At 35.1% G+C, this 14,504-nt stretch overlaps 1 protein-coding gene across 1 annotated transcript; it reads left to right on the top strand.

The window, feature by feature from the left end:
- Positions 1-8,995: 8,995 nt before the first annotated feature.
- Positions 8,996-11,771, top strand: LOC107659225 (aquaporin-11-like). Its single transcript, XM_016448095.1, has 3 exons — positions 8,996-9,713; positions 10,714-10,830; positions 11,187-11,771. The coding sequence occupies exons 1-3, from the start codon at positions 9,107-9,109 to the stop codon at positions 11,297-11,299; spliced, it is 837 nt and encodes a 278-aa protein (XP_016303581.1). The 5' UTR covers positions 8,996-9,106; the 3' UTR covers positions 11,300-11,771.
- The last annotated feature ends 2,733 nt before the right edge of the window (positions 11,772-14,504 follow it).

Here is a 14,504-nt window from a genome sequence, read left to right as displayed (position 1 = left end):
AACCCGCACGCATGCTGCAAACCCACTGAACCTTCAGAAGATACACGAACTGGATTTGCAGAAGCAAATTAGGTTATACAATCCTGTTTCTGAACATTACATCCAGTTCTTATTATAACACATCCTTAGCAAAGACAATTCTGAAAATGCACAAAAAGTTTACTATGAACATACATAAGAGCAACAATTTCAATGCAATTATGAGATGCTTAAGACTTTATGTTTTTGAGCACCAATTAGGCATCATTTATCTTTAAATGTGGGTGGAGCAAGACGTTATTATTTCAGCTTAAGTTTCATAATCGTAGTACAATGAACCATTTTAAAAGATCAAGGGAAATTTGTCTACTTATTATATGACACCTTTAAGCGGTCACATGAAAATCGGCATCTGACCAGCGACACCAAAGGAGCAAGATCAGACGCTCCACTGCCTCCCACACTCTTCCTGTGTGCTGATGCTTTTTCTTTAAGGACGTGACCTTAAGATTAAACCCTTTTTATTCCCATCTCTGCTATGGTGCAGAGTAGCTGCATTGTCCGCCGCTAACACGCTCCGCATTCTTGCTTCTGTTAGCAACACTCGCAGAGAGACCAGGAAAAAGAATATTCCCACATGCTTCTACTCGCATCAGTAACCTCCTTTTCTACTCTGCCATGGTTCTTCCATTATTTCTATAAACAGATTATGAAAAGGCCATCACATGTATTGTACACTACTGTTCAAAGGGCTTTTTTAAAATAAATTCATATTTTTCTTCAGCAAATATTCATTAAAATAAACAAAGGTGACAGTAAAGACATTTATTATGTTACAAAAGATTTCTACTTCAAATAAATGCTGTTCTTTTGAACTTTCTATTCATCAATGAATCCTGAATATAAAAATGTATCACAGTTTCCACAAAAAAATATGAAGCAGTACAACCGTTTTCTACATTGATAGTAATCAGTAATGTTTCTTGAGCAGTAAATCAGCATATTAGAATGATTTCTGAAGGATCACGTGACACTGAAGACTGGAGTAATGATGATGAAAATCCAGCTTTGATCACAGGAATAAATCACATTTTACAATATCTTGAAACAGAAAACATTTTATATCGCAATAATATTTCATAATTTTACTGTATTTTTTATCAAATAAATGCAGACTTGGTGAGCACGAGACTTCTTTCAAAAACATTTAAAAATACTAACTAATAATAACCTAAATAATCAAGAAGGGGCACAAAAAGCATTTAAAGTAACTTGAAGGCAAGGCACTAATTTTTGGTTTTCACAACCATCCACAACACTCTAACATCATGATGACGTGTTTTGCATAGCCAACAGCATTTACATTTTCTTCAGAAGTCTAGTTTGCAATATACAATCCAATCTAGTCTGTTGTTGTTATACAGTAGTACTGCAAAAAACATCTGTGCATGCATGCACAAATTTCTGACATGTGTGCAGTCTTAAAAATGTGCGATAGAAACATCCCAGTTTTATCCCCAGGTGTGTAATTTGATCTTTAAATGAAACATTTCCACATCATCCTTCCACCATAAAATGCAAGATTCCCTGAGAGGTGCATTATGTGCCCTAAAAACCAAAGACAGATAAGGCACATGTACCGCTTATCATTTGTGACTGTAAAATGCCAAATCTGGAACGATCATAAAGTAGAGTCTGACACACTCACATAACAATGAGCATGAAGTCACAGCAGCGTCTCTGGGCCAAACACACATCTGGAGGGTGTGTGAGGGGGTGGTTGGGTTTTTGTCCCGTGTTTTGGGATGATAAACAGGGTGTTAATGAAACCATATGGTGATGTGTGGCCCAAGGGTGTGCTTACTTCACAATCACCGACCCCCACTTCACTCTGACAGCACAAACCCCCAATAAATTAATCTGACTGCCATCTACAGATCCACAGACCTGCATGCACCTTCAAGGAATTAGAGACCCATGCAAAAATGCTTACATCACACTAGACCAAATTAGACTGATAAGCGTTTAAAAAAAAAACATGCAACACAATGATGCAATCTCACTGCTAAAAATACCCTTGAACGATGACGACAATGTTGTGAGAATGAAAACCCTCCACAAACTAGATCGGAGACTGATTTAAAGCCACTTGGTTGGTACAGAAGTGAAAGATTGCAGAAGTGATGCATTAGAGCCGTCTGTCGTTTCCTCGTTACCTTTTAAGCGCATGTGTGAGGTATGTTCTGCAGGCCATTAACAGATATCAGAGCCTGGTGCAATATCCCGGAAGAAACACGCGCTTGACTTAACTGGTTTAAGGATTTTGCTGATTTGCATGTGACCCAAATCAGTCCAAAGCGAACTGAACCACTGCCCGCTGCTCTTATCTTACACTTACACTATCATCTACAGCATGTCACACAGATCCACCATCTGTAATGAAAACACATTAACAACAGCGCTGCAATAAAACCACACGAATAACCCTAAAGACTTCATTCTGAATTTATGCTTCTTAATAAACACACTTGTAAAAGCTTCAGAATATTAAGAGCCCACATGTTTTATTTTCATTATATTCCATGCAAAAGAAGCCAAACGCACTCTAGCCCAATTTAGTTCAACCACTGAAAAGGTTCGAAAATCCTGAAGGAATGCTAATGGTATTTAGACCATAATTTGGACACAATCCAAAGGATCCAATAAGAACCAAACACCCTGGAAAACCTGAATTTGCCAATGTCAGTTCATCCAGTAGAACTGAATATTTTTAGATTCTTGGCTGATCTTTTCCAAAATATAATACAATATCCATTAGCAATAAGCAATGCTGTATTATTTTTTGATTATGGATTTCTCATTGGTCCAGTCTGAACACAGTGACAGTCAAGAGCTGCTTTACACACCCATCTGTCCAAATACTGAATGAGCATTTTCAGACTGTTGGGTAACTGTTAAGTAATATTTTAACATTTAAATTTATGTATTTTGCAGGTGCTGTTACCCAAAAAACATAAGCAATTCATCAAAGAGCCAACAATATTCATAATGTCATAAATAAATTTGTAAACCACTCCAAAAATGGAAACACACAATAATAGATGCATGCCTTATGATGATAATAATAATAATAATGATGAAAACTATTAATAAAAATAATAAATTGTGCAATGTTTATATTTAATATTCATTATTAACACATATCGAATATATTTTATATTTAATTAAATTAAAAATCTAAATGAAATAGTACTCTAATTACATATTACATATTTGTCAAATAAAACATTTTAAATTCATATTAAAATATATTATATATTTTACATATATAAAATTATATATTAAAGAATAAATATTACAACCAGTATTACCATTAATATTTAACTAATAACAAAAGTAAATAATAGTAATAAAAATAATAATAATATGGCATTAATATGACAGATTTTATTATTTGTCAAATAAAACTAAATTCATATTCAAATACAAGTATTACACAGACATTATTAACGTTATTATTGAAAAAAATATTAATGTACTACTACTAATAATAATAGAATACGTCACATTTATATATTAAAATTTATTATTGTTTTATTAAACATTTACATTATTGTAATTGTTTTAATTTAACATTACACATGGTGAATATCAGAAATATTACACAAAGATCGATGTCATTATTATGATTTGGATGTTGTTAGATTGAATAGAAAGCGAGCATACCTTGTGTTGGAGGCACATGTAACTCAGACGCTGTTATTAGATCTCAAACCACATAAACGCGGAGAAGAATCACTATAATCAGAGCGATTCCTGCTGATAAAGCCACATCCACATCCGAGTGCTGTCTTTGATGAATAAGCAGCTCTTCCTCTGTCTGCTCTCCACAGACACGCGCACCACGCCGGCCAGTGCGTCTCCGCGTCACGCAAGATCCCGCTGAACGCGGCGGTAAAGAGCAGGCGGCACGCACTCACCTCTGTCCAAAGACGCGAATGTGATTTCCCCGGGCAGACTCTCCCTCTCTCTGTCACGCATTCAGCGGCTCTCCGCGCTCATTAGCTCCAGTGTTCTCCGCTCCGTCAGTCTGTCTCGCCGCTGCTGCTGTAGACGCACACAAACCTGCTGCGTGAAGCGCCGCCCACGCGCGATCCCACTGGACACAACTCCCCACGCAGCGCTGCGCTCACGAGACGCGTCACCTGCGCCAGTGGAGGAGGAACATGGGATATTAAAGACACCACATGCCTGATATTTCATCATACAACCCTACATATCTGCCTTAGAAATAACAGGGATGAGGCCTAGACACAGACAGACAGACAGATAGAAAGATAGAGAGACAGACAGACAGACAGATAGACAGACAGACAGATAGAGAGACAGACAGACAGACAGATAGAAAGATAGAGAGACAGATAGAAAGATAGAGAGACAGACACAGACAGATAGATAGATAGAAAGATAGAGAGATAGATAGATAGATAGAAAGATAGAGAGACAGACAGACAGATAGAAAGATAGAGAGACAGACAGACAGATAGATAGAAAGATAGAGAGACAGACAGACAGACAGATAGATAGATAGATAGATAGATAGATAGATAGATAGATAGATAGATAGATAGATAGATAGATAGATAGATAGATAGATAGATAGATAGATAGATAGATAGATAGATAGATAGATAGATAGATAGATAGATAGATAGATAGATAGATAGATAGATAGATAGATAGATAGATAGATAGATAGATAGATAGATAGATAGATAGATAGATAGATAGATAGATAGATAGATAGATAGATAGATAGATAGATAGATAGATAGATAGATAGATAGATAGATAGATAGATAGATAGATAGATAGATAGATAGATAGATAGATAGATAGATAGATAGATAGATAGATAGATAGATAGATAGATAGATAGATAGATAGATAGATAGATAGATAGATAGATAGATAGATAGATAGATAGATAGATAGATAGATAGATAGATAGATAGATAGATAGATAGATAGATAGATAGATAGATAGATAGATAGATAGATAGATAGATAGATAGATAGATAGATAGATAGATAGATAGATAGATAGATAGATAGATAGATAGATAGATAGATAGATAGATAGATAGATAGATAGATAGATAGATAGATAGATAGATAGATAGATAGATAGATAGATAGATAGATAGATAGATAGATAGATAGATAGATAGATAGATAGATAGATAGATAGATAGATAGATAGATAGATAGATAGATAGATAGATAGATAGATAGATAGATAGATAGATAGATAGATAGATAGATAGATAGATAGATAGATAGATAGATAGATAGATAGATAGATAGATAGATAGATAGATAGATAGATAGATAGATAGATAGATAGATAGATAGATAGATAGATAGATAGATAGATAGATAGATAGATAGATAGATAGATAGATAGATAGATAGATAGATAGATAGATAGATAGATAGATAGATAGATAGATAGATAGATAGATAGATAGATAGATAGATAGATAGATAGATAGATAGATAGATAGATAGATAGATAGATAGATAGATAGATAGATAGATAGATAGATAGATAGATAGATAGATAGATAGATAGATAGATAGATAGATAGATAGATAGATAGATAGATAGATAGATAGATAGATAGATAGATAGATAGATAGATAGATAGATAGATAGATAGATAGATAGATAGATAGATAGATAGATAGATAGATAGATAGATAGATAGATAGATAGATAGATAGATAGATAGATAGATAGATAGATAGATAGATAGATAGATAGATAGATAGATAGATAGATAGATAGATAGATAGATAGATAGATAGATAGATAGATAGATAGATAGATAGATAGATAGATAGATAGATAGATAGATAGATAGATAGATAGATAGATAGATAGATAGATAGATAGACAGACAGATAGACAGACAGACAGATAGATAGAGAGACAGACAGACAGATAGATAGAAAGATAGAGACAGACAGACAGACAGATAGAGAGACAGACAGATAGAAAGATAGGGAGACAGACAGACAGACAGACAGATAGATAGATAGATAGATAGATAGATAGATAGATAGATAGATAGACACAGACAGACAGACAGATAGATAGATAGATAGATAGATAGAATAAGGGTATATTCAAAGGATATATTATATATACAGTATTATATAACAGTATTATTGTAAAATATAATTACAAAATTGTTTGTTGTGTGTGTGTGTGTGTGTGTGTGCGTAGACAACAAACAATTCTGTAATAATATTTCACAATAATACTGTTTTACTGTAGTTTTAACAGTCAGTGTTAATATGTATTATATTACTATGAACTTAATTTTTAGCAGATAAAAATGACAACAAATAAATATATGTGTGTATATGTGTGTGTGTGTGTGTGTGTGTGTGTGTGTGTGTTAATCAGTGTTGGGCTAGTTACTCAAAGAATGTAATATATTACTCATTACTAGTTACTCCTTTCTAAAGTAATATTGTTACTTTACTTATTACTTACTGGTGACAGTAATTAGTTACACTACTAGTTACATTACTTTTTCTTCACGCCCCACAGAAGTTGTCAGTGTGTAACTTCCACATAAAATTCTTCTAGAAAGTTACTAACAACATATTTCTGCCTCATCATTTCACCAAAATCCACATTGGATCGCAGTCAGAAGTTATTACAAACACTCAGTAGTGATTGATAGTGACATTCAAGTAAAACTAACAACATATTTCTGCCTCATCATTTCACCAAAATCCACATTGGATCGCAGTCAGAAGTTATTACAAACACTCAGTAGTGATTGATAGTGACATTCAAGTACAAGTGTTGTATTAATCTCATTAATTGTCACGTGTAGCTTGAAGCTAACTGTAATTTCTCCGTTACCCATATACGATTACAATTTCATTATGTAGGCTATTTTATCAAGTTTGTAAGAAACTGTTTAATTTTCCAAAAAGATTTTTAATTATAGTAATATAATGTACCACGTGCTGATCAGAGGGATGTGGGTGGGATGTAATGCCAGAGTAAAGTAAAGCCACAACTTACACAACAGTGTTCAGATCATCTTTTTTCCTGACAAAATCAATATAATGCAATATTTATATCTGCTGAATGTAAGCTTTTCCATATTCCAAACTTGCCTGCTGCATTGAGTTGTGAAAACTATGAAAATAAATCTAGAAATTATTTGATTGTTGGATTTTAAATCAGTGGGGTTGAGGCATCAAAAGTAACTAAGTAACTAAGCTGTTTTATGGATGGTAACTGTAATATTATTACTGAAATCTTATTAGTAATTAGTTGCACTACTGGTTACTGCAAAAAGTAAAATTATTACAGTAACTAAGTTGGAAACTCCATTACTAAGCATCTCAGCGCCCTCTGCAGGTAATTAACAGATAACAGACCAGCTAATGTTGAGGATTACCACTGTTAAAGGTGATGAAGCACCTGTAAATGTTTAATAATTGCTTTGTTTGTTTTTTATTATTAGGGATAATATATACAATATTTCATCAAAATAGCTAAATTAACAATTTTGATTTTTGATTCATTAGCTATTAGTCAGAAGTCAGAAAGAGCTTTATTATCAAGTATGTTTACACACAAGGAATTTCACTTGACGACAGGAGCTTCTAGTGCAGAAGAAAGTACAGACATAGTGCAATATACATGATAGTGCAGACATACATAGGAATAACTCAGTAGAAATGGAATATAACATTAACCCTTTAACTGTCACTCACATTTTTGAACATAGACATGAAAGTGCACGATCCAAACTTAAATTTGTATAATTAATGAACGAAAACATTTTGTAACATGATACTGATGTACCATTTTCATGGTAATGCGATGTTTGATTTTAAAATGGGTTTCAAAGGATGAATTTTGAGATTTAAAGTTTTCAATTGATATATAATTTCTGATGATTTCTAAAGTGTGATAGAGAAAAAGGCAACAAAGAAGACTTTTTTTGACAAAGGTCAGAACTCCTGTTATGATGTAGATTTTTGAGGTGCACTCGTCATAAATTAATCTATTACTTTTCCTACATAATTTTTAACAAAACATTGGTACAATATCTATTTAGGAGTCTTAGACCTTTCCAACGATATGTAGCTTGTCATGATTAGATTAGGATTTAATTGTAATATAGTGAAGCAAACTTAGGCGTCCCACAGAGGATGGGTGACAGTTAAAGGGCTAATATAAGAAAAACAGAAAATTAAATAATGCACTATATACAGAAGTAGAAATATAGGGAAAACATAATTGTTTAAATGAATGTACATATGTTATTTACAAGTGTGTAGTTTACAAATGTACAATTTTCAGATTCTATGTATAAATATGTCAGTTGTGTCGGACAATGTATAGTTATGAATGTTTTAATTTTCAAGCGGAATATAGCCTGAAATATAGTGCCTGGCTGTTTTGGCCAGAAGGCAGAAGGCAACATTTTGAAGAGAGAATTATGCACATTATATTTATTTTTTGATTTATTAGGTATTATGTACATGCATATCTGTTTACGTATCATATCAAATACATTTCCTTTTTTAACTTTGATACTATAATGACCTTTTTGCTTTTGCCCAGATCACCATGACTCATAAGAATAGCGACTCATGGTGACTTGCAATATTCAAAGTCTGACATCAGTGTTGAGTTCTATACTGTAAGGATAACCTGGCCTGCTATAACAGTTTGAAAATGAATAACAGTTGAAAACATTTGCTAGAAATTTAGAAAAGTAATCAAATGTAATCAGTTGCATTACTTTAAAGTAATTGAAATAGTTACACTACTTATTACATTTTAAATAGGGCAACTTGTACCAACGTAACCTTCCCAACACTGATTATAGTTTTTATTATAGACACTCCAGGAAGCCTCTAGCATCATCTTTTTAATATTCATGAGCCAAGCTTTTTGCAATAGTGGGTTGCACTGATTGAATCGAAGTGAGCGGGGCTATTGGCGCGGAGGCGTGGTCGTTGTAAAGTTGCCTAAAACTGGATCAGAGTTTAACACGATTATTCGGAGGATCTGGATCATGCGATGGCAGAGATGGCCGATCTCGCCGTCTCCCTGTCCTTGCTGCTGGGGATTGTAGTTTTTAGCGAAGTGGCGAGGAGAACGGCTTTATATCTATTCCCAAATCGAAACTGGATCATCTATGCGCTCGAGTTGATCTCCACTTTTCAGCTGTGTGCATGCACGCACGAGTTAAAGCTGCTCGCGGAGATGGGCGGACTGGAGCCGCGGATCGCGCTGACGCTCACCTTCCTCATCTCGGTGGTGCACGGACTTTCATTCCGCGGCGCGATCTGTAGCCCGACCGGCGCTCTGGAGCAGCTCTACCTCGGGACTCTGACGCGGCGATGCGCACTGACGCGGATCTCATGCCAGCTGATCGCGGCGGAGGCGGCGCGGCGCGTCATGCCTCACGCGTGGGCGCTGGCGCTCTCTGACCTGCACGCGCAGCACTCGCTGACGGGCTTTTCATGCACGAACAGCCCCGTTAACGCGCCTCTGCTGCAGGCCGCCGCGGTGGAGCTGGGCTGCGCGTTTGTGATGCACACTGCGGCGTTTAACGTGGAGAAGGTGGAGGAGAAATATCGCGTTCCTGCAATAGCTGCTGTCATCACCATATTAGTCTATGCAGGTGTGTGCACTGACCACAGCTACCATGCTACCACCACAGTACTTTATAAGCTGTGCAAGTGTTCTTATTGGCTTTTTCCCCATGCATGTCAAATCAAAATCAGCTATCTATCTATCTATCTGTATGTATATCTATCATTTTTCTATCTATCTATCTATCTGTTTGTATATCTGTCATTTTTCTTTCTATCTATCTATCTATATTTTTCTATCGTTCATTCTATCTATTTATCTATCTATCTGTCTATCTATCTGGTTGTACAGTGGTGTGAAAAAGTGTTGGCCCCCTTCCTGATTTCTTATTTTTTTGCATGTTTGTCACACTTTAATGTTTCAGATCATCAAACAAATTTAAATATTAGTCAAAGATAACACAAGTGAACACAACATCTGTAACAGACTCATTGCAAGTTATCGCAAATGCTTGATTGCAGTTGTTGCTGCTAAGGGTGGCCCAACCAGTTATTAGGTTTAAGGGGCAAACACTTTTTCACACAGGGCCATGTAGTTTTGGATTTTGTTTTCCCTTAATAATAAAAACCTTCATTTAAAAACTGCATGTTGTGTTCACTTGTGTTATCTTTTACTAATATTTAAATTTGTTTGATCTGAAACATTACAAAGTGTGACATGCAAAAAAAATAAGAAATCAGGAAGGGGGCCAACACTTTATCACACCACTGTATATCTATAATTTTTTCTATCTGTCTATCTATCTTTATTTTTCTATCGTTCATTCTATCTATCTATCTATCTTTATTTTTCTATCGTTCATTCTATCGGTCTCTGTTTGTATATCTAATTTTTTTCTATCATCGATCTTTATTTTTCTATCGTTCATTCTGTCTATAATTTTTTCTATTGTTCATCCTATATATCTATCTATCACCATTTTTTGCTATCGTTCATTCTATCATATTTTTATCTATCTGTCTGTCTATCATCATTCTTTGCTATTGTTCGTTCTATCTTTTGTTCATTCTGTACTGTATTGTGTGAAGGTGGTCATCTCACTGGCGCGGTGTTTAACCCGGCACTGGCGTTCTCAATACAGTTCTCCTGTCCTGGGAACACTTTTGCGGAGTACAGTTTTGTGTACTGGATTGGACCAATACTGGGTGAGCGTTAGTATTACAACATTCACTTTGACCTTTGAAGAAATCCTTCAGAGACTGTTCTGTAATTAAATAATTGTTATTTTTGTTAGGAAAACAAGTGTATCCTGTCAAACAAGTATAACAAAAGGCCAATCAATAAAGTGTCTTTAGTGCCAGAGGAAAATCATGAACAACACTAACTATTCAGCAAAATGTCTGAGAATCATTTAAGCACCACATGTATTTCTCAGTGTTTATTTGCTCACAAACCAAACCTACAATCATAAAGCACGTGTGTGCATGATAACTCATAGTATTTATTAAAAACAGCAAGAAAAATACAGTTCTATGTGTTCTTCATGCTGTTTATCTTACAGGTATGACAGGCTCTCTGCTGCTTTTTGACAAAGTGATCCCTGCTATTTCAGGGAAAAGCACAATTCCAAAGCACCTGAACTCTAATGGACTCGAGACGAAAAAGATGAAGTGAACTAATGCCTTATGACAGACTCTGATTGCATATGTGATTATATACTGTGAATATACACTGTAATTCTCCAGCTCATCTCCAAGTATTAACCAGGGTTTCTGCAGGTTTTAAAAGGTCTTAATTCGCCCTTCTCAAGGCCTGAAAAGGTCTTAGAGCAGAAAGTCTTAAATTCATAACATAAATGTTGGGTGCACAGGACAAATGATCTTCCTCAGTATTTTGTCTTGTATTTCTAATACAAATATCTGAACATCCTTAAATCAAGATATACTTTCTTGAGATGCAAACTGAACATATGAAGTCTTGTTTTCTGAGAAATCTAACAAAAATAAGCGAGTTTGACTACAACAAGAACAAACATCTGTCAATGGCGAATGAAAACGTTTCCATTTGAATCAAGTTGATTTGTCTAAGCCTACTAGCAGATACTTGTTCGTTTTAATCAATTTCTCAGAAAACAAGACTTTAGTTATTTTGCTTCTCTAATAAATGTATCTTGATATGAAAATCTTTAGACATTTGCACTAATACAAGACATTTACATTTAGAGACCATATTAAAGTATTGTGTTCCATTAAGTTTATTCCTTTCATTTTTTTCTTTAAAGTCTTACATTTATCTTCATAAAACCTGCAGAAACTCTGAATAACGAAATTGAAGGTTCCTTAATGTTTTTCTTTTTTAGAAGGTTTTTGGTGAAATCTAAAATGCTTTCAAAATGTCTTTTTTAATAAGAACATGCATATTCATGAAGCACAATGAACCTCTAATGACATATAGCTGCAGGTTTACAGTAACATTCATAAAAAGCACATGGCCTGTGTGCCGAGAATCAACTGTAAATGAGTTTTGTTAAATCATATTTTAACAGATGGACATTGCTGGAATAAGAGACCTGAAGTGTTCTATTGCTGTTAGAATACTATTTTGTGTTACATTCTACTAGCGATGGTTCTTACCTAGTAAAAGGTAAATGTTATAGTAATACTACTAATCTTAAACACAGTTTTGCAGTGCCTTTGGATTATTCTGGGTAAAATAACCTGGGTAGACCAGACCGGATTGAGTGCCGCGTCTACAAGCCAATGCAGAATGTATAATATGGGATAATAACACACTCCTGTGTTACGAGGATTTAAATAAAGCAGTGATAAAAATCTGTTTGTAATTAAACTTTACATAAAAGCACATGGCTCAGTGGTTATGTAACCTGAGAGGGCAAACAGGCTGTTGTGAAATAGTTTCTGATGGACCTTTGAACTTTTGTGAACGCACAGATGTGCTGAACCAAACTGATCTGGCCATTTATTTTTCACTACAGCGTGCAACAAAAGGCAAACAAAACAGAACAAATGAAAGTGAAAAATTGTGAGATGTAGCAGGGTGTTCACATCATGAATGCAAATGGTTGACTTGATGTGCTGTCAAATTCCAGCTTTAAAGGAATAGTTCACCCAGAAATAAAAATTTGCTGAAAATGTCATCCTCATCCTCAGGCCATCCAAGATGTAGGGGAGTTTGTTTCTTCATCAGATTTGGAGAAATCTTGCTCACCAGTGGATGCTCTGCAGTGAATGGGTGCCGTCAGAATGAGAGTCAGAACAGCTGATAAAAACATCACAATAATCCACAGCACTCCAGTCTAGTGTTGGGCGATATGCTCAATTTTCATATCGTCCTATCATCAGCCTGTGAGATCGCCGATACACGATATTATCGCGCTAATTTATGTAATTATTTACTTAGTTTCATTGCGAGAAAGTGAACCAACCCCAGCGTAAGGCTAAAAGCAGCCCAATGTTTTTAATATGACTGAATTTGTATTTAACATGATAACAAATTAATAGAAACATCGTAAGTTACTAATTCTAATGCTTACATTTCCTCGGTTACTCAAAAAGCAGCTACAGAAAACGAGCAAAGAGCATTACATTATCAAAGGACATCATCACAAGCTCAGTCTAGCGCGAGTTTATGCACTTTAAAAACACTCCCGTTAAACTCAGTGAATCTACACTATATGATGAATAAATCTCTTATACTTACATTGCACGTACATCTGCACTTTGTTGTTTATAATGAGAGAATTCGCAAATCAGAATTCAGTCAGCGCGCGCTGAACAACGGGGCTCCGCTGTTTCAGTGATGACTCATCTGAACGCCTCTGATTGGCCATTGCATTCATAAACTCAGCATAATCTTGTGTGATTGGTTAGAATGTGCAATACTGTAAAAACGCGGAAAAGGAAATATAATGCAACAAATAAGCCCTAATATTTAATTAGATAGTACTACTAGCCTGATAATAATGATAATGATAATAATAATAATCGTTTTGCTATCGTCAAAGGCATCAGCCACAGGCGATATCTCTGTCTATCGGCACAACCCTACTCCAGTCCATCAGTTAACATCGTATGGAGATGCAACAAATAAGCCCTAATATTTAATTAGATAGTACTACTAGCCTGATAATAATGATAATGATAATAATAATAATCGTTTTGCTATCGTCAAAGGCATCAGCCACAGGCGATATCTCTGTCTATTGGCACAACCCTACTCCAGTCCAGCAGTTAACATCGTATGGAGTGAAAAGCTGCATGATTGTAATAAACAAATCCATCATTAATACTTTTTTAACTTTAAACTGTTGCTTCTCGCCAAAATACCTCTATCCATAATATTACTTCCTCCAGTGAAAAGTCCATCTTGTCTGAATCAGGAGAGAAATCTGCACAGATCAAGCACAGCTTAAAAGCCAAACCAGTCCAAAACAGCTCTAAACAATTATATATGAGGATTTTGATGTGAAGGACAACAGGAGATTTCACTTTTTTCACTTGAGGAAGCGTTATTATGGATTATGGACCTGTATTTTGGCTGGAAACAAGGGTTTGAAGTTAAAAAAACATCTTGATGGATTTGTTTTACAAACACAGCTTTTGGCTTCACAAGACATTAACTGATGGACTGGAGTGCTGTGAATTACTTGTGGATTATTGTGATGTTTTTATCAGCTGTTTGGACTCTCATTCTGACGGCACCCATTCACTGCAGAGCATCCATTGCTGAGACACTGATGTAGTGTTACATTTCTCCAAATCTGCTCCCATGAGGAAACAAACTCAAAATCGTGGATGGTCTGAGAGCAAGTCAATTTTCAGCTAATTTTAATTTTGGGGTGAACTGTTCCTTTAATCTT

This window comes from Sinocyclocheilus anshuiensis, unplaced genomic scaffold (genome assembly GCF_001515605.1).
Source record: "Sinocyclocheilus anshuiensis isolate Anshui unplaced genomic scaffold, SAMN03320099.WGS_v1.1 scaffold1010, whole genome shotgun sequence".
Taxonomy (NCBI): domain Eukaryota; kingdom Metazoa; phylum Chordata; class Actinopteri; order Cypriniformes; family Cyprinidae; genus Sinocyclocheilus; species Sinocyclocheilus anshuiensis.
This window is presented reverse-complemented; position numbering and strand designations above follow the sequence as displayed.

Bases quoted from the DNA above. Each gene is read 5' to 3' on its own strand.
- LOC107659225 (XM_016448095.1), top strand. From the start codon at position 9,107: ATGGCAGAGATGGCCGATCTCGCCGTCTCCCTGTCCTTGCTGCTGGGG. The intron at 9,714-10,713 runs GTGTGTGCACTG...TATTGTGTGAAG, and splicing joins CACCATATTAGTCTATGCAG to GTGGTCATCTCACTGGCGCG. The intron at 10,831-11,186 runs GTGAGCGTTAGT...TTTATCTTACAG, and splicing joins CTGGATTGGACCAATACTGG to GTATGACAGGCTCTCTGCTG.